The 22162-nt window shown below is 41.4% G+C and overlaps 1 protein-coding gene across 1 annotated transcript in view; it reads left to right on the top strand.

Moving 5' to 3' along the window:
• The window catches only part of ABCC9 (ATP binding cassette subfamily C member 9), a 343621-nt gene that overhangs the window by 232959 nt on the left and 88500 nt on the right, over positions 1–22162 (top strand). Inside the window, 5 exon segments of the mRNA XM_033952235.1 lie at positions 1657–1782; positions 4854–4950; positions 10818–11095; positions 13320–13486; positions 16353–16422. Coding sequence (XP_033808126.1) covers positions 1657–1782; positions 4854–4950; positions 10818–11095; positions 13320–13486; positions 16353–16422 — 738 coding nt within the window.

Raw genomic sequence — 22162 nt, 5'->3', positions numbered from 1 at the left:
TCGCTCTTTAGCTTGTCTATCTGCCTGAGGACCTCCTCCTGGCTCACCTCTAATTGGACCAGCTTGCTATCTTGATCTCCATTTTCTATTTCCTCTGGTTCCGGAATGTTGGATGTGTCCTCCCTCGTGAAGACCGATGTAAAGAAGTCGTTTAACTTGTCCGCTATTTCTTTTTCCTCCCTCAATACTCCCTTTCTATCCCCATCATCCAAGGGCCCCACTTCCTCCCTCGCTGGTTGCTTTCCCTTTACGTACCTGAAGAATGATTTGAAATTTTTTGCCTCTCCCGCTAGTCTCTCTTCATATTCCCTCTTTGCTCTCCTAACCACTCGGTGGCACTCCTTTTGGCTTTCCTTGTGTTCCTTTTGGTTGGCCTGCGTTTGGTCCTGTTTCCATTTTTTGTACGATGCTTTCTTGTCACTGATCGCTTTTTTTACCGCAGCCGTTATCCATGCTGGGTTCTTAATTCGATTTTTCTTGCACTCTTTTCTGAACCTGGGGACGTACAGGTTCTGTGCTTCGTGCACCGTACATTTGAGCAGGGACCAGGCTCTTTCTACGGACTCTATCTCCCTTGTGCTGCCGTTGAGTTTCTTCCCCACCATTTTCCTCATTGCATCATAATTCCCTTTTCTGAAGTTGAGCGCTGTCGTTGTGGTTCTTTTCACCCTGGTTGATCCCAGTTCTAGTCTGCACTGGATCATATTGTGATCGCTGTTCCCCAGTGGGTCTAATACTGCTACTTCCTTTGCAGGTCCCCCCAGTCCACCGAAGATTAGATCAAGAGTGGCTACTCCTCGTGTAGGTTCCGTGACCAGCTGTTCTAGGAAGCAGTCCCTCGTGGCTTCCAGGAATTTGGTCTCTCTCTCGCAACTTGAGTGCCCGATACTCCAGTCTATCCCAGGGTAGTTGAAGTCCCCCATCACCACCACACTTCCAGTTTTGCATACCTGCCGCAGTTCCGACTCCAGATCCCGGTCGATTTCTTCCGATTGGCCAGGCGGACGATAGTATAGGCCCAATTTGATGTCTGCTCCAGATCCTCCTGGTAGTTTAACCCATATTGATTCCAAGCCTTCCGACCTTACTGTTGTTTCCATTTTGGTTGAGGGTATGGAGTCCTTTATGTATAGCGCTATTCCTCCACCCTTCTTGTGTGTTCTGTCTCTCCTGTAAAGTTTGTACCCTGGTATGACCACATCCCATTTATTGTCATCAGCCCACCATGTTTCTGTGATTCCAATTATATCCAGGGCTTTTTGACTGGCTATAATTTCCAGCTCTCCCATTTTGGCCCTGAGGCTCCTCGCATTTGTGTAGAGGCAATATAGGTCCTGATTTGTCGCCCGCCCTGCTGTTTTCTTTCCTTGGCTCGGCGCTCCCACCTGGCTTGCCTTTACTCGGTCCTCCACCTCCCGTGGCGTGTCTGTTCTACCCCCAGCCAGTATCCCCTTTTTTGGATGGTCCCCTGGCTCTCCTGTTGCATCTGTGGGCCCTTTTTCTGAAGATTTCCACTTAGCCCTTTTGTCCAAAAGTTCCCTCCCAGTCCCTTTGTCCAAAAAGTCCCTCTCAGCCCCTTTGTCCCAGAGTTCCCAATCGGTCCTTTTACCAAAAATACATGTGATATTTTAATACTAGATCTGTGCTTTCTTTTAGATTATAGCCATGAAAGATGGAACTGTGCTGAGAGAAGGAACATTGAAGGACATTCAGAACAATGATAATGAACTCTATGAACACTGGAAAACTCTCATGAATCGACAGGATCAAGAATTAGAAAAGGTTGTTACAGAGAAACGAGATTTGTAATAGTTACTAAGGCATGCATTTTAACATAGTGATGAACCTTTGGTTCATCTGACTTTTCTCCCAATTTTTTAATGTTTTCAGTTCTTTTCATCCATTCATTTTAATACAAAACCTTTTAATGTATGCTAGATGATTTAACTTGTATTATTTCATAGGTTAATGAGTGTTAAATTAATGTCAAACACATTAAAGACCTTTTTACTAAAGGTCCCAAGATGCACTGAGAAGGGTCAGACCCGCCATTCCAGTGAAGGCGGGCCTGCCATCCGGACGCAGGAAGGACCCATCTGTCTAGCCATCTAAAAAAGTTTGGAGGGTCTGTGAGAGATGGGCTTGGGGGAGGGTCCGAGTGGGCTACCTTTGGGGTAGATGGGAGGTGTCTAGCAGGAGGGACTGGGCATTCCTCCTGCCGGCAAACTTTTGGGTGGGTGGGAGTGAGGAGTATCCGGCAGGAGAGACTGGGCATCTCTCCTGCCAGCAATTATTCGGGGTTGTTGCGGGCTGCTTTGGGGCTGTCTGGCAGGAGAGATTGCGAGAGGGGGTGGGAGGCAGTCCGGCAGGAGAAATTGAGCATCTCTCCTGCCGGCGATTGTTGCGGGCAGCTTCGGGGGTGTCCGTCAGGAGGGATTAGGCATTCCTCCTGCTGTTGTCTTCGCCGAGGGGGGGGGAAGAGGGAAACAGGTTCCCTCATTCTCTAACTGGCACTTATGACAGACACCAGTTCAAGTTTCAAGTTTATTTAAAATTTCTTATACCGCCCAATCAGTCTTCTAGGCGGTATACAAATTTGTAAAAACAAAGGACAAACTTTAAATAAAATAAAAGTTTGACGTGACACTACGTCACCAAACTCTAACTATAAAAACTTTTTAAAACTATTAAAAACACAAACAAGAATATAGGGTAAAAGGCAAGAACTACATGAGGCAAAGTAAAAGAAAACAAATTAAGGAAAAAACAAGAGGGAGGGCTGCTGTAAGCTCAGTAGTATTTTCACTCAATTGCCCTTAAAAGGACAGTTAGAGAATCGTGCTGTGAGGCGAAGGACTGGCCCCTCTTATGCCTAAAAGGTCTTGGTTTGGGTTTTGGTCAGGAATATGTTTTAAAGATAGATGAAGTGGCAGTCTGGGCGATTAAATGCCTGAACATACAGGTAGGCCATTCTTGGGAAAACCCACATTTTGAATGTTTTTTTCAAGAATGGACATTTCCCTGCTGCCGACTTTGGGCGCCTAGCGCCTTAGGCCAAAAAGGGACTTCGATGGTTTTTTTTATTATACCCCTCTGTGCTTTCATGGAGCACAGAAACCTATCATTGGCTTTTTTTTTTTTTTTAACCAGTTAAAAGGAGCAGAAATGCCATAAAATCTTCACAGACTTAGAGAAAAAAGCAGTTTCTCCAAAAACTGGTAATACCTTAATAATTCAACCCTAAAATTATATTCAATTAGCTTAGTAAGTCACTCCCACTACAGGGAAAAATAAGTCTGTCAAAATTCTTAAAGAGCTCTCAGAAATCAAAAACATCACAAACACTTTGCTGCAACCATTGAAGAAGAAACATGAGGAAACTCCTCAGTATGCTAGCACAGAATCATGAAGTTTGTTGACTGCAAAAAAACACCCCAAAACGGGTTTAAACTCCATGGCCTTCTCATCCATCCAGCAGCCACATTCATTCAAATAGTCAGGAAACCAGTCAAAATGTATTTAGCTTGACTTCAATAATCATGTGATATCAGTTATCAAGTGTCACACGTGATCCTCTCACTCACTAATCATCTTGGGTGTGATTGTATGTGATGATCTTAAGGTTGAAAAGGTTACGACAAAAGCTAGAAGGATGCTAGGGTGCATAGGGAGAGGTATGGCCAGTAGTACAAAGGAGGTATTGATGCCCCTTTATAAGACCTCATTTAGAATATTGTGTATAATTCTGGAGACCGCACCTTCAAAAAGATATAAAAAGGATGGAGTCGATCCAGAAGAAGGCTACTAAAATTGTGTGTATGGGGACAGAATTAAAGATCTCAATATGTACTGTATACTTTGGAGGAAAGGGGAGATATGATAGATGTTTAAATAACTATGTGGCGTAAATGCTCATGAGTCAAGTCTCTTTCATTTGAAAGGAAGCTCTGAAATGAGAGGGCATAGGATGAAGTTAAGAGGTGATAGGCTTAGGAGTCATCTAAAGAAATACTTTTTTACAGAAAGGGTGGTAGATGCGTGGAACAGTCTCCCGTAAGAGGAGACTCTTCCAGTAAGAGTGATTGAATGACTTTTACTGCCACAGAAAGCTTTTGAGCACTGGGGCCTCAGAATCTCAGGGACAGCTCTATTGTTTTAAATGCTTTAAAGGAGTTTTTTGTTGTTTTATATGAATATGCTTGGGGGAAATGTATGACCGACTAACAGGGACATCAGGTCGGCCCAGGGGGATCTACCTAGACAGCAGGGGGGTTGGGGCAGGAGAGCATTCCAAGGGTGAGCCTTAATTATGGCAGTTGGGAGGGAGAGGGAAGGAGTAGGCTTTCTCGGGGGGGGGGGGTGCAGGGGGGGATGGCGATCAGGTTTTTTAAAGCAGCAGTTATATGGGTGTTGGCACCCACCTAATTATAAGAACTACCCCTGACCTGCCTCTTTTTTTGGTCATAGAGGCAATATTCAAGCAGCAATGCCCACTTTTATGCCACTGAATATCAGGGAGTTGGCAGCAAAATGAGATCTCAGCGGGCTGGAACCTATCCTGCTCACTTAAATCATTTTGAATATCAGCTGAAGTATATTCTGAAATGTACCATTGATCGGCACTGGTCATTTAATTGTAATATTTATTTAAAAGTAATCTTTTTAAATGACAGCAGATGTTTCCCTTTTAATATTTCTTGAAGCATTCTTAAGCAATTTGACTGAAAAAACAAAATGCTATAATTTCCACTGTAGTTTTATAACCTAATTAATCACTTCTTTGGACAATGAAGTCATGAAGTTAAAATAAATCATTTTTGATCTAATAAGTTAACAACAAAGTATTATTATAGGATACAGAAGCAGACCAAACAATTTTGGAAAGAAAAACTCTCAGGAGAGCCATGTATTCAAGAGAAGCCAAGGCCCAAATGGAGAATGAAGATGAAGGTACACAGTCTTTTCTTAAATTTGCAGTATGATAGTGTAAACAATAGAATCAAGCGGCAGCAAGATATTTATTTTCATTCACGTCAAATGCAACCAGTAAATCTATAATTAGATTTTGTTGAAACTATAACTAAGTACTTCACTTGTGAGGATTTAGTCATTATAAACAGTTACAGTTTGAGAATAGCTGCAACTGATTCTATTTACAAATGTGTGTAGATATCCATGACAAATTTGTAGTCTTGAATTAAATGATCGTAGCTATATTGTTGCCAAGGAACACAAAATATATTAGATGCTGCAATATTTTTCATTGCCCCAACCGATGAAATTAGTATATGGTATATATATGGTTGGTGTAGTAAAAGCTATCATAATTTAACTTGCTTTTAACTGAATATCCCCACAGACTGCTCAACCAAAAAGTGGATAGCACTGGGGAGAAGTTCTATAGGACTATCCGCACCCTTCCTGCATAACACTTCTGTTTTCATTCCCCACTCCCAAGGCATGTCGATACAAAAAAATTCTTGATAGGACACTATCCTTTCAGGCAGGCATCTGGAACACCCTAAGTGCCTTCCTCCTGAATTCTCCATCATACCAATCCTTCAGAAAATCTCTGAAAACCCACTTATTCAACAAGTTTGTCTGATCCTTCAAAACCCACCCATCCTATCTACAATCCCAACACACACCTCCTCCTACCTGCGCAACCCACCCTCTTCTCTCCCTCCCCACTAACCCAATGCTGTAATCTCCCTGTTCTCTTCAATTGTATCAATACCTGCTTTTTTTTTTTTTTTAATCTTTATTCCTTTTTATTTCTCTCAACAAGTGTACAATATTATTACAATTAATTCGCATAACTCACTTGACATTCTTACACAATATTATTATACATGTTTTAATTCCCCCCCACCCACCTCCCATCCCTTCCCATATCAATAAAATAATCTATCCAAACATATACATACTTAGACATCCCTCTTCCTTAATACAATTAATCATACTTTAACCTATCCCTCCCCCCACCCTTTCTTCCTCAAACTCTTTTTTCATTTTATTATATACATTAATGCACAACAAATATATCTCATCATAGTACATATATCCCCTAATATTTCATATCAACATATTTCCAATAATTTTACCCCCTTTCCTTTTCTATTCATACATATATACCATGTTTCTTATATCCATTAATCAGTTGAAATATACCGCTATTTAATTGGATTATCCTATCCCCCCCACCCACCCCCATTTCTACAAATTATCCCCTAAGGAAAAAGAATAAACCTTAATCATTATAATATTCAATTAATGGCCTCCACACCTCCTGAAACCTTTTAAAATGCCCCCTCTGTACTGCAAGAAATCTTTCCATCTTATACATATGGCATACTGAGTTCCACCAAAAACTACAATTCAGTCTAGAACAGTCTTTCCAATTAGTCGTTATTTGCTGAATTCCCACACCAGTAAGAATCATCAGTAATTTATTGTTTGCTGCAGATATTTGGCATTTAGCCCTCATGCACATTCCAAAAACCACTGTGTCATAGGACAATGCCACATGACTCTCCATCATTAGGTTAACTTGATCCCAGATTGATATCCAAAATGCCTGAATACATGGACAATAAAATAAAAGATGGTCTAAAGTTCCAACTTCAATTTTACAATGCCAGCATCTATTAGATTTAGAGCAATCTAATTTTTGTAATCTAGTAGGGGTCCAGAATGCTCTATGCAACAAAAAGAACCATGTTTGCCTAATAGATGCCGACATCGTACCTTTAATTCTCCAAGACCAAATACGTGGCCATTGAGATGCATTAATCTGATGCTTAATCTCAATGCTCCAAATATCTCTTAATCCATTTTTTGGTTTCTTATTCAAATAATTAGATATAATTTTATACCACTTTGCAGCCTGGTGTCCCAGAAAATCTGCCTGGAAACATAAGAACTCTAAGCTGTAATGATCATTTAAAGATTTCCATTCAGGGAACCCCACCTGAATAGCCTGCTTCAATTGCAACCACTTATAACTTTGTTTTTTATTCAGACCATATTTATGTTGCAATTGTGAAAAATCAAGCAGCTTACCATTATCAATTACTTCCGTTAAGGATCTTATACCTGCTTTAATCCAATCCTTCCAGACAACCTTAAACCCGCCTATTTGTATCTTGGAGTTTACCCAAATAGTCTGTTGTTTCGATTTTAAAATAGAATCAGTAGTTATCAATACCTGCTTTATCCACACTGTATTTCTACTTTACTGTATACCGTCTTGAACTGAAAAGGTATGACGGGATATAAATAAAGCTATTATACTTGTGCTGGCACTATTTAGTGCCAGCACCCAAATAGCTAAGTGTCCAGTTTTAGCTATGGAGACAGAGAGATGCAATTCCATGGAAGAAGAATGCTAAGACATGAACAATTTTTGTGAATCAGTATCTAGATGGCATCAACAATAGGATAATGTGCTTTTCACCGAGTGAGAAAATCTATTATAAATGAAGTATTTCTTTTAACATACTAAAAGACCTCTCTCACCTTCTCCTCCCCCTGCATCCGGGTTGGACTTCCCCATCCCAACAGGGTCCTGTCTCTCTGTTTTGCCTCTCCCCAGATCCAGTTGCGCTGTCTCTCCTTCCTCAGCAGATCTGGCTTCTTTTTCTTCCCCCTTTCCTCAAAAGGTCCTTAAATCTTGCCATTTGTCACTAGCAGCTGAAGCAGTGAAGAAAGGCAACCTCTGGTCGGGTATGGGACCTCAGTTATACAGCCTTCAGCAGAGTAGGGGGCCTCAGTGGTGAAGATAGGCAGCTTCCAGCGAGGGAAGAAGCCACAGCAGTTAACTAACACAACCTCCAACAGGCGACGAGGCCACAGCAGTGAAGACAGATAACCTCTGACGGGCTACAGAGACTTCTCTATGTCTTGGCCTGCTTCTACTGATGTAGCATCCTGTTTTCGCATGGGTGGGATGTGGCAGAGACCTCATAGCCCATTGGATATTGTGTTACTGACTGTGCGAGCTAGCTAAGGAAGGCAAGTTTTAAGGACTGCATGAGGGAAGGAAGAAGATTAATGCTAGAGACTGAAGACAAATTTTGAGAACCCCCAAATGAAGAAAGGGGGGGGGGGAATGTCTGAGCAGCGAGCCATGTGAAGAGTAGGAGAAAGTAGGAAAATTGAGTTCTTCAGCCATTTTACTTGTGACAAAACTGCGGCAAGGTAAAGTACTTAAAACTTGTTCATATTATACTTCATTACAGTATAATCTCGTTATAACGGACTTCAAAGGACCAGGAAAAACAGTCATTTGTATCCAGAGTCCGTTATATCCAGAGTTGCATTTTTAAAAAACTTTATTTAGGTCAACTTGAAACAACATACAGTCAATGAACAATAGTCACTGCACAACCATATCAGCAATATCAATAACAAAACTCAGCAAAACATTGGTATGGCACAAAATGATTGTAAAACCAGAACAATAAAAGATGTTCTAAACCATTATGTCGTACTGTACTGGAAAGAAAAATACTCCGCCATTTTCTTCTGGGCTGCATTTTGAAACTATATCACCAGCACACCATGCGCCTTGTATGCAGAGTAGAGAATGACATGGTGGCGGTTACCAGCGGCTAGCCGCGTTTAGCCGTGGGTAACCCGCCGAAATGGGGTAAGAAAAATAGCAGTCGCTGCTGGGACAGGGACAAGGCCATTCACCACCCCGTGGAGCAGTGTGTTCCCGGCTCACACTGAAAGGAGGGAGTAAAAGGGAAAAGGATTCTGGGCCAAGGGGATGAAGACGGAAAGAAAAACCCACAGCAGGAAAGAAAGGGGGGGACAGGCAGATGAGCCAGATGCTGGAAGCAGGGGGGGGGGATAAGAAAGAGGTAAAGAAGCTAGATGGGGTTGAAAACAAGAGACACACCGGTATGGAAGAGGAAGATAGGGGAAATCTGGACACAGGAAGGTAACAGAAAAAGGGGAAATTATGTGCATGGGGCATAGGGACAGAGACATAAAGGGGACATGCCATGGGGATGGTATATGGACACAGGGGAGGGGGGGCAATGGCAGATACATAGGGGAGATATTAGAAATGGGAAAAATAGGAGCACAGAAGCGAGATGGTTTGTGGGGATGGGACAGGGACCGAGCTCGCAGGCTCCAGTGGCTTGCACAAATTACATTGTAACGTGCCATGAAAATAAGAGGGAGGAAGGTAGATAGATAGGCCACGCGAGAGGAGCTGAAGGGTGGTAGTAAAGAACAGATGGTAAAGGAGGGAGGGAAGGGTGGTGGTGGAAAAGAATAGAACAGACTTTGAAGGAGGGTGGAGAGGAACAGACCCTGAAGGGAAATGTGGAAGACAGAGTGGGGAGAAGATGCTGGAAGGGAAGAAGACAGATGCCAGACTATGAGGGAGCGGAGGGAAGAAGATGGGTGCTAGACCAATTTGGGGGGGGGGTGAAGGGAGAGGCACAGTAACAGCAAATGGAAGACGCAGAGAGGAGACACACAGTGGATGGAAGGAATTGAATGAGAAGATGTGGAAAGCAGAAACCAGACAACAAAGGTAGAAAAAAAAATTATATTTATTTATTTATTTTTTGCTTTAGGATAAAGTAGTATATTAGTTGTGTTGATAAAAATTTATAAACAAAGCCCTGCCAGCTGAACATCTCTTTCTCTAGTTCAGCAGCAGGAACTTTGATTTATAAGAAAGGAATAAGCTAAATATTACAGTACTAAGGCTTATATGGATGCTGCGGGGATGGTGACGGGGCGGTGAATGGGATGGCAGTGGCGGTGACGGGGCGGTGAAAGGGATGGCGGTGACGGTGATGGGGCGGTGAAGGGAAACGGCGGTGATGGGGCGGTGCAGAGGATGGTGGACCCAGGACGGGGCGGTGACGCGGTCAGATTTTTTTCCCGTGCCATTCTCTAATGCGGAGCCTGCATGTCCGTTATAACCGAACAAAACTACAGCTAAAAGCGGCTCTGGGGACCAAACTGTTTGTTCATTATATGCAGTGATTTTCTACATGTTCATAAAGGTGCACAGCTGGAACCAGCGGACCTCATCCACTATAAACGATAAGCGAGTCCGTTATAACGAGATTATACTGTATAAGTAAAAGTGCACAGTGTTTAGCGCACGCTAATCAGTTAGCACACCTTAGTAAAACAGGGGGATAGTGTAAAGAAAAAAAAGTTGTTTATAAGGCCTGATTTTCAGACCACGGAAGGCAGCTGGCTACCTCCTGCGGTCGGCAGTGAACCCGAAAATTCAATACCAGAACTATATACAACAACTGGCATTGAATTTCTGGTCTATGTGCAGCCAAGTTTAACATAGCCGGCCAAATCAATATTCATCAGCTAACCAGCTAAGTCATAGCAGCCAAAGATAAATTTACTATTTAGCTGGGTGTATCTGACTGCTATACCTAGTTATTCAGCCCATGAATCTTGTTGACCGGCTAAGTTGCATGAGATAGCCAGAGACTGGGCTAGCCGATGACTGGGATATTTAGCGGTAGTTAGCCAGCTTAACACTGAGTATGTAATTGGCCAGGAGCTATTCCCAGGTGGCTAAATAGCACTGGATATCAGGCGGATAGCTATTAGTCATTGTCATTCATAGTATTATTTTTCAATAAAATTTACTGCTGCTAAGAGATAGCAACAAAGACAAATCAAGAATGTTTTCAAAACAGACTGTCTCTATACACACTTTGCAGAAAGATGACATGATTAGGTAAATACTTCATTATAAGTAATGTTTTCTATGCAGCTGATATCACATCAGTTAAATTAATAAAGTCTGTGGTCCACAGAGGAGGAAGAGGAGGAAGACGAAGAAGATAACATGTCATCAGCAATGCGACTCAGAACAAAAATGCCTTGGAGGACCTGTTGGAGATACCTTACTTCTGGAGGATTTTTCTTGCTTTTTCTCCTGATTTTCTCACAGCTCATGAAGCACACTATCATTGTAGCCATAGACTACTGGTTGGCTCTTTGGACAGATGACACTAATAAAACTCCACCAGAGTCCTCAGATCTCACAAATAGCAGCACAAACAATGCTTTGAACAATACATGGAGAAGTGAGGTAAGCAGTAGTTGGGAGGGGATAATTGAAAAAGGCAGTTTGGCCCGGATTCTCTAACTGGCGCAGATTTTTTAGACACCAGTAGGTGCCCAACCTCAGTTAAAAGCGCCATTCAAATGATGTTTTTAACTGAGTTTAAGGCGCCTACTGATGCCTAAAAAAATCAGCTCCAGGATCGCACCTATGTAGGCGTTTTATGCTGCCTAATGCCACTATGAGCGTGGCTAACACCGGAAGTGATATTAGACAGCTTAAAGCACCTACGTAGGTGCGATTCATGGCAAAGATAGATGCCGGAAATGTAGGCCCAGAAAACCCTGGCCTACATTTCCGGTGTCTATCTTTTGCGGAGGTGTGATTTTTCTATACGGCACCATCACGTGATTCACACGATCAGCTGCTTTTTAGGCGGTCGCTGATGTGGTCACCTTATAGAGAATCTGGGCCTTTCTGTCTAATTCTTCCTTACGTAATCTATAGCTGTAGATAAGAAAATTTCATATCTACCAATATTTGTAAGATTTTGTGAAATTCAGTTTTTGATAAATGTTGGATGAAATCCAAGCGAGCTGAAAACTGAATTTTAGTATCTAATTAAGAGGCCTGTTTCCTAAACCATGGAAATTTATACTATTTGCCAGTGCATTAACATGTGATAATGCATGTTAACACCAAACTGATGGTTCTCTATGTACTTGGAACATTTCCTTTTAATATGTATAGCTATAACGATAGTTTTGCAGTTAATGGGAGAACTAGGGTTACCAGACATCTGGGAAAACCTTGACATGTCCTCTTCTTACAAAACTGTCTGGATGCCTGGATGGACTTTCCAAAACCCAGTAGTTTGTCTGGGTTTTGGAAAGCCCCGACTTCTGGCCGCGTCTGGAGGGCCTCTGAGCATGTGCAGATAATGACACACGCATCCACACATGCTCGGAGGCCCTCCAGATGCAACCCATAGAAGAAAGACAAGGCTATGTGAGGGCGGAGACATAATGGGGAAGGGCGGGAGGTGGAACAAGGTGTGGCTGGGGGCAAAAATCTGGTAACCCTAGGTAGATCATTACCATGTTTTAGGACAGTGCTTCTCAACCCAGTTCTCGAGGCGCAGCTAGTCCCAAAAGGTTTTCAGGATATCATCAATAAATATGCATGAGATAGATTTGCCTGCACAGCCTCCTTGGTATATAAATCTATCTTATGCATATCAGAGTAGGCCTATTTAAACAGATAATCTTTTAAACATCTAAAAAAGACAAAATTGTTGGAAATATGTTTTGGCTCCACTGGAAGTGAATTCCATAGACTAGGCCCTGAAATTGAAAATGTTTTTGCTCAAGAATCTTCAAAAATATGTATACTTTGGAAGAAAGATGAGAAAGAGGAGATATGATCAAGACATTTAAATATCTCCATAACTTAAATGCATAGGAGGTGATCCTCTTGCAACTGAAAAAAAGCTCTGGAATAAGGGCATAAGATGAAGTTGAAATGAGATAGACTCAAAAGTAATCTAAAGGGGTAAAGGGTCATCACCTTTCTGAATGTATCAAAGCAGTTTACATATAGTATATGCAAGCACATTTTTCTGGCCCTAGTGGGCTCTCAATCTAAGTTCTATACTTGGCGCAATAGAGGTTTTGTTGACTTGCCCAGGGTTACAAGGAGCTGCAGTGGGAATTGAACCCAGGTTCTCAGCCAACTGTACTAACCATTAGGATCCTTCTCCACTCTGTGGATGCATGAAATGTTGTCCTGTTGGAGGTGGTGGAGACAAAGAATATATATGAATTGAAGAAAGCATGGGACAGGAATCTGGGATCTCTTAGGTGGAGGAAGAGAAAGCAGATGATATCGATGGGCAGACTGAATGGGCCATATGGCCTTTGTCTGCCATCTTTTTCTCTGTTTCTATGTAAAATGAACTTGGCAAAATGATGGAACATCTAAAAAAATTTATTTATCAATCTTAGTTGCTGTACTGGTTGATATAATTCTAAAGAGAGGAGGCAATCCTTAAAGGCATTACTTCATTCAGAGCTTTATGAATAAGTTAATAAAAATTAACTGAATCCACCATATAATAGGCAGCCAATGCAGGTTTATCAAGATTGATGTAAATATGTTTGAATTATTGTATGATTTTGGGTTTTTACTACTCAAATATTAAATATATATTATTTTAATAGTTTCTTACAGCTATATTTTATTTCCATTACAGAATGTGAATCCCAGCCGTACTTTTTATGTAGCTGGTTTCAGCATCCTCTCTGGAGCTGGAATCTTCTTTTGTCTTATTTCATCTCTCACTGTGGAATGGATGGGGCTAACAGCAGCAAAAAATCTTCACAACAATCTCCTGAAGAAGATCATCTTAGCTCCAATAAGGTAGCTTGAGTTTCCTTTATTCTAAATTAAAATAATTCAAAGAAACTAAGGGGTCAATATTCCAAAGGGCTTAACTGGGCAAGAGAGGCTCCTGCTCAGTTGAACCTAACTGAGTAAGTCAGCTGCCTATATTCAGTGGCACTTAACTGGTTAGTATCACTCAATATCACAGGGGCAGAGATAGGTTGGAGCAGCAACAGAGATATTCAGTCAACTAACTGGCTAAGTAAGCCCATAAAGATATGAGAGTGCTCAGTTAACCGGGGACTGGTCTGAATATTGGCCAGTGCCTAGTTAACTTTCAGGTAGCAGAAATACCTGGATATTCAGGGCTTGATTCTCAAATAGTGTCCGAATCGTAGGCAGCAGTAGGTATTCTACCGCCATCTTAACGGACCAATTGGGCCGCACATTTAAAAAAAAAAAATCAGTGCAGGGAACGACGCCTACAATGTCTTTCACACGTGTACGGAGGTGTCTAGGCATGCCTAAGAATGCCTAAGACAAGTGTTGGTGTGGCTTATGCTGGAAGTGGCCTTACGCATCTATAGGCGTGACTAGGTGCTTACATAGGCACGAGTCAGATGCTTTAAATGTAGGCCTGTAAAACGCTGACCTACATTTAAGGCATCTGTACAAAAAATAGACGCGATTCTGGACATGGCACCTACCAGTTATTGACACGCCGTAGGCACCCATTTTGTAGGTGCCTACCACAGCAGGCGCTGTTTCCAGAATCAGGCCCTCAGTGCCTTACAATCAGAAGGACCCCTGTATGGGTATTATACCAAATAAAGAGAGGGTTTGTTTTGGGTTTTTTAAAAAAGATATTAACAGTGTGAAAACAGCCAAAGTTTATTTCCTCTATTCTTTCAGTGCTGGCATCCAGATAGCTAACCAGACAAACCTCCCACTTTAATGAAGTAACATTAGACTTTTTTTATCGATGGCCACAGCAGTAAAAACTCTGATGCTCATAGAATTCCTATGAGCGATGGAGCTAATACCACTGCGGCCAGCGATAAAAAAAACCTAATGTGGTTTCATAGAAGGGAGCCAAAGATAGGGCTGCTTATTGCCTTGCTGGAGAGAGTGCTCAGTCATCCCATAGTAATTTTGAGATCAACACCCACTATCTACGCACTAAAAAAATAAACTTTATTATTTAGAGCTGGGGTGGGTCTGGGGCCAGAGAGTAAATAAGAACATAAGAAGTTGCCTCCGCTGGGTCAGACCAGGGGTCCATCGCGCCCAGCAGTCCGCTCACGCGGAGGCCCATCAGGTCCATGACCTGTAAGTGATCCTTTGTCTAAAACCTTTCAATACTGTTTCATCATCCTATCTCTGTCTCTATCTATATCCCTCAATCCCCGTTTCCTTCAGGAACTTGTCCAATACCTCTTTGAATCCTCTTAATGTATTCTGCCCTATTACATCCTCCGGAAGCGTATTCCAGGTGTCCACCACCCTCTGAGTGAAGAAGAACTTCCTAGCATTGGTTCTAAACCTTTCCCCTTTCAATTTTTCCGAGTGCTCCCTGGTTCTTGTAGTTCCCAATAAGCTGAAGAATCTGTCCCTTTCCACCTTCTCTATGCCCTTCATGATCTTGTAAGTCTCTATCATGTCTCCTCTGAGTCTCCACTTCTCTAGGGTGAAGAGCCCCAGCCTTTCCAGTCTGTCTGCGTAAGGTTTTCCATACCTTTTATCATTTTTGTCGCTCTTCTCTGAACCCTCTCAAGCATTTCCATGTCCTTCTTTAGGTACGGCGACCAATATTGGACACAGTATTCCAGATGCGGGTGCACCATTGCGCGATACAGTGGCATGATGACTTCCTTCGTTCTGGTTGTAATACCCTTCTTAATTATACCCAACATTCTGTTTGCTCTCTTTGAGGCTGCCGCGCATTGTGCCATTGACTTCATTGTTGTGTCCACCAGCACACCAAAGTCTTTTTCAAGGTTACTTCCCTCTAGTATTAATCCACCCATTTGGTAGCTGAACATCGGATTCTTCTTTCCTATATGCATGACCTTGCATTTCCCCACATTGAAGTTCATCTGCCATTTATTCGCCCACTCTTCCAGTTTGTTCAGGTCCCTTTGTAGGTCCTCACATTCTTCCACGGTTCTAACCCTGCTACAGAGTTTAGTGTCATCCTCAAATTTTATAACTTCACACTTCATCCCCGTTTCCAGGTCATTTATAAATATGTTGAACAGCAGCGATCCGAGTACTCTGTGCTCTGTGCTATTCAGCGTAGATACATTGCTGCACACTAACCAATTAGTGCAGGGTTAGAGTGTGGCACAGTGGTGAAAAGCTACAGCCTCAGCACCCTGAGGTTGTGTGTTTAAATCCACGCTGCTCCTTGTGACCCTGGGCAAGTCACTTAATCCCTCCGTTGCCCCAGGTACATTAGATAGATTGTGAGCCCACTGGGACAGACAGGGAAAGAATACCTGAATAAACTCATGTAAACCGTTCTGAGCTCTCCTAGAAGAATGGTATAGAAAATTGAATGAATAGATAACACCTACAAAATAGGTAGTAGGGGCTTTTGCACTAATAGGAAAATTAGCACATAGCTATTAATAAGGAAAATAGAAAAACTAGTCATTTTATCCCAGTGGTAAAAATGACCTTAGCATGTGGTAATGACCTGCATAAGGATGTGCTAAGGCCACTTTTTACCACAGTTTGGTAAAATCTATTTCTCTCCCTTCTGTTAGTTCACTTTTGAAAATTTGTGAAAGCTTACAAAGGGAAGAAAAGATACATGTATTTTATATGCATGCACAATGCCATAATATTATACTGTTAAGAGGTATATAATCTTTACTGTTTCCTAACTTTTGTTTCATAGGTTTTTTGATACAACACCTGTGGGATTGATTTTAAATCGTTTTTCTGCTGACACCAATATTATTGATCAGGTAAGAAAGCATTCATTAATGGATGAGTTGCTAATCTGATAATTCTGTATTGTCCTTTGTAAGTACAAGAGGAGTTTGTTTTTGCCTTCTTCTATCTAGTGAATGGCTCTACTGTGGGCTCCTTTTACTAATCTGCGTTAGGGCATTAACGCATGGAATAGCGTGCGCTAGAAGCTAATGCCAGCATTGAGCTGGCATTAGTTCTAGCTGCGTAGCGTGAGTTTATTGCATGCTAAAATCCTGCGTGCGCTAAAAACGCTAGTGCACCTTAGTAAAAGGAGCCCTATCTCACTGCTGCCCAACATAGGGCCTTTCAGCCTACAGCACCTGGTATTCCCAGGTGGTCTCCCATCCAGGTATTAGCCAAGCCTGACCCTGCTTAGCTTCCAATAGTAAGAGCAGGCCTACCCAGGGCAGCCAGGCCATAGGCCAGAGTTACACTATATACACTTATTGATACAGTACATATGGGCACACGTTACATGCTAAAATTTATGCCTGCTCCTGAGAAGATATAAATTTCCACAGCTTCATCTTAGCTGCTATTTCTGCAGGAATTGAGGTAATATTTTATAAAGGCCCATAGGCACCTATGTGTTTTAAAAAAATAGGTTAAAATTGCTGCTTATGTGCCGTTGACATTTATGTGATCTGTTATAAAATTGTTCCCTTAAAATACCAATGAAAAGAGATTGTGTGCCACACTTCCACACTTTGTCAGACATTCCATGTTATACCACACCTAGCATATATTATTATTCACAGGTATGTATTGTACTGCCATGCCATGCACTGTCATATTCCTGCCATGCTCCTGTATGTATTGTCTTCCATACTGTTATGCATCCTAATGCTTGGCTATGTACTGCCTTACCCCACTTTGTACTGTCAGGCACTATAAAGTATTGTTAAGCTCTATTAGTTACCGCAATGTCATACCAAACTTATAACATCACCACCCCATGCTGTATGAGATCTTGTCCTGTCTTATCCTATTAAGTTTTGCCATGCTTTTTGACTACTATCATGCTCCCCTATGTATTGCCTTTGACCTATTTGATCATGTCATTTTTTTAAAAATTCTTTATTAAGTTTTTCAACTACTATTGTGCAACAAATGATTCACAAATATGGATACTTAAAAACAAGCACAATGAAACTTACAGACTTCTACGTACAATTATATTATCCCCACCCTCTCACCTGATATACAGGTAAAATAAAACCTTAATAAATCTATTCATAAAATCCCTAAATCAAGTTCCCATTCCATTTCCTCCCCCCACCCTCCCTGGATGTGTATGTTTACATGTCTATAAAATAAAACTCATTTATTCCTCCTTACAAAATGTAGCCAATGGCTCCCAAACATCCATAAAACTCTTCTAACGTTCCCGTTGTACGGCCATGCAACGCTCCATTTTAAAGGTATAACATAGAGATTCCCACCAGAATGTGTAACTTAACCTATCCCAGTTTTTCCAGTTTCTTAACATGGCAACCCTGTCATTACAGAAAATAGCTTATTATTTCTCGCAGATAATTGACTTTTAGCTCTCATAAGTGAACCAAATAAAATAGTATCATACGATAAAGCCACTGGATTCTCTAATAAAGTATTTACTTGATCCCAAATAGCCCTCCAAAACTGAGGTATCAAGGGACAATAGTATAATAAATGATCCAACGTCCCAGCTTCGAGATGACAGTGCCAGCATCTATTAGACTTGGAACTATCTAATTTATGTAATCGAACAGGGGTCCAAAAAGCTCTAAGTAATAAGAAAAACCAAGATTGTCTCATAGATGCAGACACCGTACATCTCATCCTCTAAGCCCAAATATTATTAAGAATATTAGACGATCTTGGCTTATCTGGAAATAATTGGTTCAGTAACTTTTAAAAAGATCGTATAAAGTAAAAATGTCCAAAATGAATGGTCTCCACATGGGCATATCAAGCAGCAAAACTGTGGAAAGCATTACCAACTAATATTAACCAGCAATCTAATTTTAAATGTTTTGAAAAAGACCTATCTATTTCAAGAATTTGTTACTAATAATTCCTAAATTTTGTAATACTTGTTTTTAATTTGTATCACCATAATTACTTATGTAAACCGCTGTGAACTTCACGGAAGTATTGGCGGTATACAAATAAAGATTGCATTGTATTGTCCTATCATGTTATGACCTAAAATGGCGCAGTGGTTGGATCTACAGCCTCAGCACCCTGTGGGAGAGGTGGGTTCAAACCCTGTGCTGCTCCTTGTGACCCTGGGCAAGTCACTCTGTCCTCTGTGGCCCCAGGTTCGCTAGATAGATTGTGAGCCCACTGGGACACATAGGGAACATACTTGAGTATCTGATTGTAAAAACCGCTTAGATAAACCTTGATAAGCGGAATATAAAATACTAATAAACTTGAAACATTACTAGACCTTGTTCTATTTTATTATGTAAACCTGTTATCCCTTATTACGTATACCCTGTTTATTATGTATACCCAATTAGGTCTCATTATGTATGTAATCTTGTAACCCGTTCTAAGCTTTTCTGGGAGGATGGGATATAAATCCAAATAGATAAATAAATAAAAGGGTCAATGAGTAGAGGTAGGAAGAGGACACCGAGCAAGAGATTTGTCAAGGGGACACCAAGGTGCATAAAGAGAGCAAGAGTATTAAGACAGAAATAATAATAATAATAATTTTATTTCTGTATACCGCCATACCCAGGGAGTTCTAGGCAGTTCACAGCAGTTAGATGAAATACAAGCAATGCAGTTGAAATAGAAGAACATAACAAAGCAATCATAGATTCAAACAAGTTATACGTCTACAATTTAAGTGAAGGAAAGAAAATACATACAAGCCAATAGGAGGGAGCAACAATCTTAAAAGAATGGGAAAGGATAGTGATGGAGTACGTTAAGGATTTGGTCTGTTGAAAAGTTGAGTTTTAATCTGTTTTCTAAAATTGAGATAAGAAGAGGCATCAAGCACAATTTGGGCAAGCCATGAGTTTAGTTTGGCTGCTTGAAAAGAGAAGGTTCTTTCGAAGAATCTTTTAAGATGACACGATTTCAGTGAGGTAAAAGCGAACAGATTTATTCTGCGGGAGCTCTTATTGTTGTAATTCAGGTTGAAGTGTGGGTAAAGATAATACGATGACAGACCAAATATTGTTTTGTAACAGATGATTGAGAACTTAAATAGAACTCTGGTTTCGAATGGCAGCCAGTGCAACTTGTGGTAGAAAGGGGTTATATGTTCCCATTTCTTCAAGCCAAAGATGAAACGGACGGCAGTGTTTTGGACTGGATGGGTTAGGGAGAGAGGGAAAGTACATAAGAACTGAATTAGGGAGGGGAGAACAAGTATCTGAGAATGGTGGAACAGAGTGAGGAGTGAGGGGGAGAGCAATGTTGGGAACAGAAGGAAGAGTTATAATAGAAATAGATATAAGGAAGGTCAGGCAATAAGTATTAGAAGGGAAGAGAGAACAAAGTTGAGATATGGGAAAGGGGGGTGGGGACAGACCAGAGAAAAGAGAGTTAGAACAAGGGCAAATGATGTCAGGAAATGGAGAAACCTGGATTGGTTGCGGGGAAAGGGGGAGGTAGAAGGATAAAGAGATAAAAGAATGGCAAAAGGAGAGAAGATAGAAAAAAATGACAGAAAGGGCAAAGGGGGGGGAGAACATTTTAAACTATTCATTGCTGAAGAAAAAAGATAATTGAGGAAAACCTAAAACTGAAAGAAAAAGTTAAAAGATAATTGGGAAAAACCTGAAATTGAAAGAAAAAGTAAAGAGGATGCCACAGACAAATCAAAAATAAAAACTGGAACAGCACATTTGCAGAACATGAGGAAAGAGATACTGAGCCAGAAAATCAAGGAAAGACACCAAAAGTTGGAAACCATTTTATCATCTGATAGAGAATATTAAATAGAATGTAACTTCTTGGGGGGTGGGAGGGTTACCAGACATCCAGATTAGAGAATGACACGGTGAAAAAATTAATCACCTTTCCTGTCCCCGCGGATAACCGCGGGAAATAATCCAATGTCATTTTCTAGTGTCTATTTCAACCTTAGTCCTTCTATACCAGCATTCTTCAAAACAAAGCTTGCGGGTCAGTGGTTGTGGCCATTCATACTCTGATTCTTATGTGAGCCAAGGATAATGAAGCCATTGTGACATAATTGATGTGATTGGCTCTTAGGCACTGGTGGAATGAGGCATTATGACATCACAATATCTGCTCTGAATACCAGAGACTGTCATTCTGTAGTGTCTATCTCAACTTCAATCCTTCTACACCAGCATTCTTCAAAGCAAAGCTCGTGGGTCAGTGGTTGTGGCCATTCATACTCTGATTCTTCCCTCTCTCCTTAAAGAATTACATGAAGATGGTTTCCCGCGGTTATCCACGGGGACGGGAACGGTGATGAATTTTGTCACCGTGTCATTCTCTAATTCAGATTTCCCCGAACATGTCCTCCTTTTCGAGGACATGTCTGGGGGTCCGGATGGCTTTTCAAAACCCGGCACTTTGTCCATGTTTTGAAAGCTTCCAGCTAGCAGCAATGTCGAGATGGCATCTGCGCAGGTGCAACGCATGCATGCGCGTGACATCATTGCGTCACACCAGTGCAGATGCCCTCCCAACAAGTGACCAGGTTGCGGGGGCAGGGCTTGGGGCGGGCCTGGGGCAGGGCCATGAGTCCAGATTTTCATTTCCAAAAATCTGGTAACCCTGGGGGGGGGGGGGGGGGCGGAAGCTAAAGAAAAAGAGAAATTCTGCTGTATAACCCAATCCCCTCTCTACCACTCCTATGCTTCAGCCTCTCCAAAACAAATGAGTCACCTGCTGCCTAACCCTTCTCAGTTTTAATAGCTCTTCTTATGTGTTGGCAGATGCTTGTTCTTTTGAGCTTTTTAAAATTTGTATAAATACATTTTATTTGAGCTTCTAAGATGATATTTTTAACAGTCTCCATATTTCATGCATACTTCTAACCCTTGTAACTGCTTATGTTTCATTTCTAACTACTTTCTTTCTTTTATGATAATCTCCCTTTTACAAGTTACCTGCTTTAGAAATGTATTTATATTTCTCCCTCCTGTTAGTAACTTAGTTTTATTGTATTATGATAACTTTTGCTGAGCAGCTGCACCAGCATTACACATTGCTTTGGGGGCTGCATTCTGTTGAGAATTAAATCTAAAGCAGTCCTATGCTTACTGGTTCTAGGATCAGTTGTTCTATATATCAGTCATTTCGTGTACGATCCCTCTGGAAGCTGAACTTGTGGATTCTTATATGTCTGGTAGCTTCTGCTGCAGGACTACTAAAACTTGATCCCTCCCCTTTGGGCTACCTGCCCATGAGTTTTCTGTCATGCTCAGTTTTGTACCTGCAGCTTCTCTGTATGGCTGATATCAGTCTATTCTGCTCATGATTTGTTTTCAATTCCTAGTCTTTTTTTTTAAATTTATTTCACGGGTTTGCCCACATGCTGTGAATCAACTCTGTGCGAGTGATCCTTTGGCGGGAGATCGCAGACATTTCAAATTTTGTCTGCTTCTGGAGGGTGCTCTGTAAGCTTAACCTGCAGTAAGCCCTCTGGACAGTCTGCAGATTGGATCGGGTCTCCGGGATTGGGAGCCATCTCTCCCCTGGTTCGTCCACAAAGGGGTAGAGCGCAGGCTGTTACGGTTCTGTGGAGGTATG

The sequence above is a fragment of the Geotrypetes seraphini genome, chromosome 7 (assembly GCF_902459505.1).
Source record: "Geotrypetes seraphini chromosome 7, aGeoSer1.1, whole genome shotgun sequence".
Lineage (NCBI taxonomy): Eukaryota > Metazoa > Chordata > Amphibia > Gymnophiona > Dermophiidae > Geotrypetes > Geotrypetes seraphini.
This window is presented reverse-complemented; position numbering and strand designations above follow the sequence as displayed.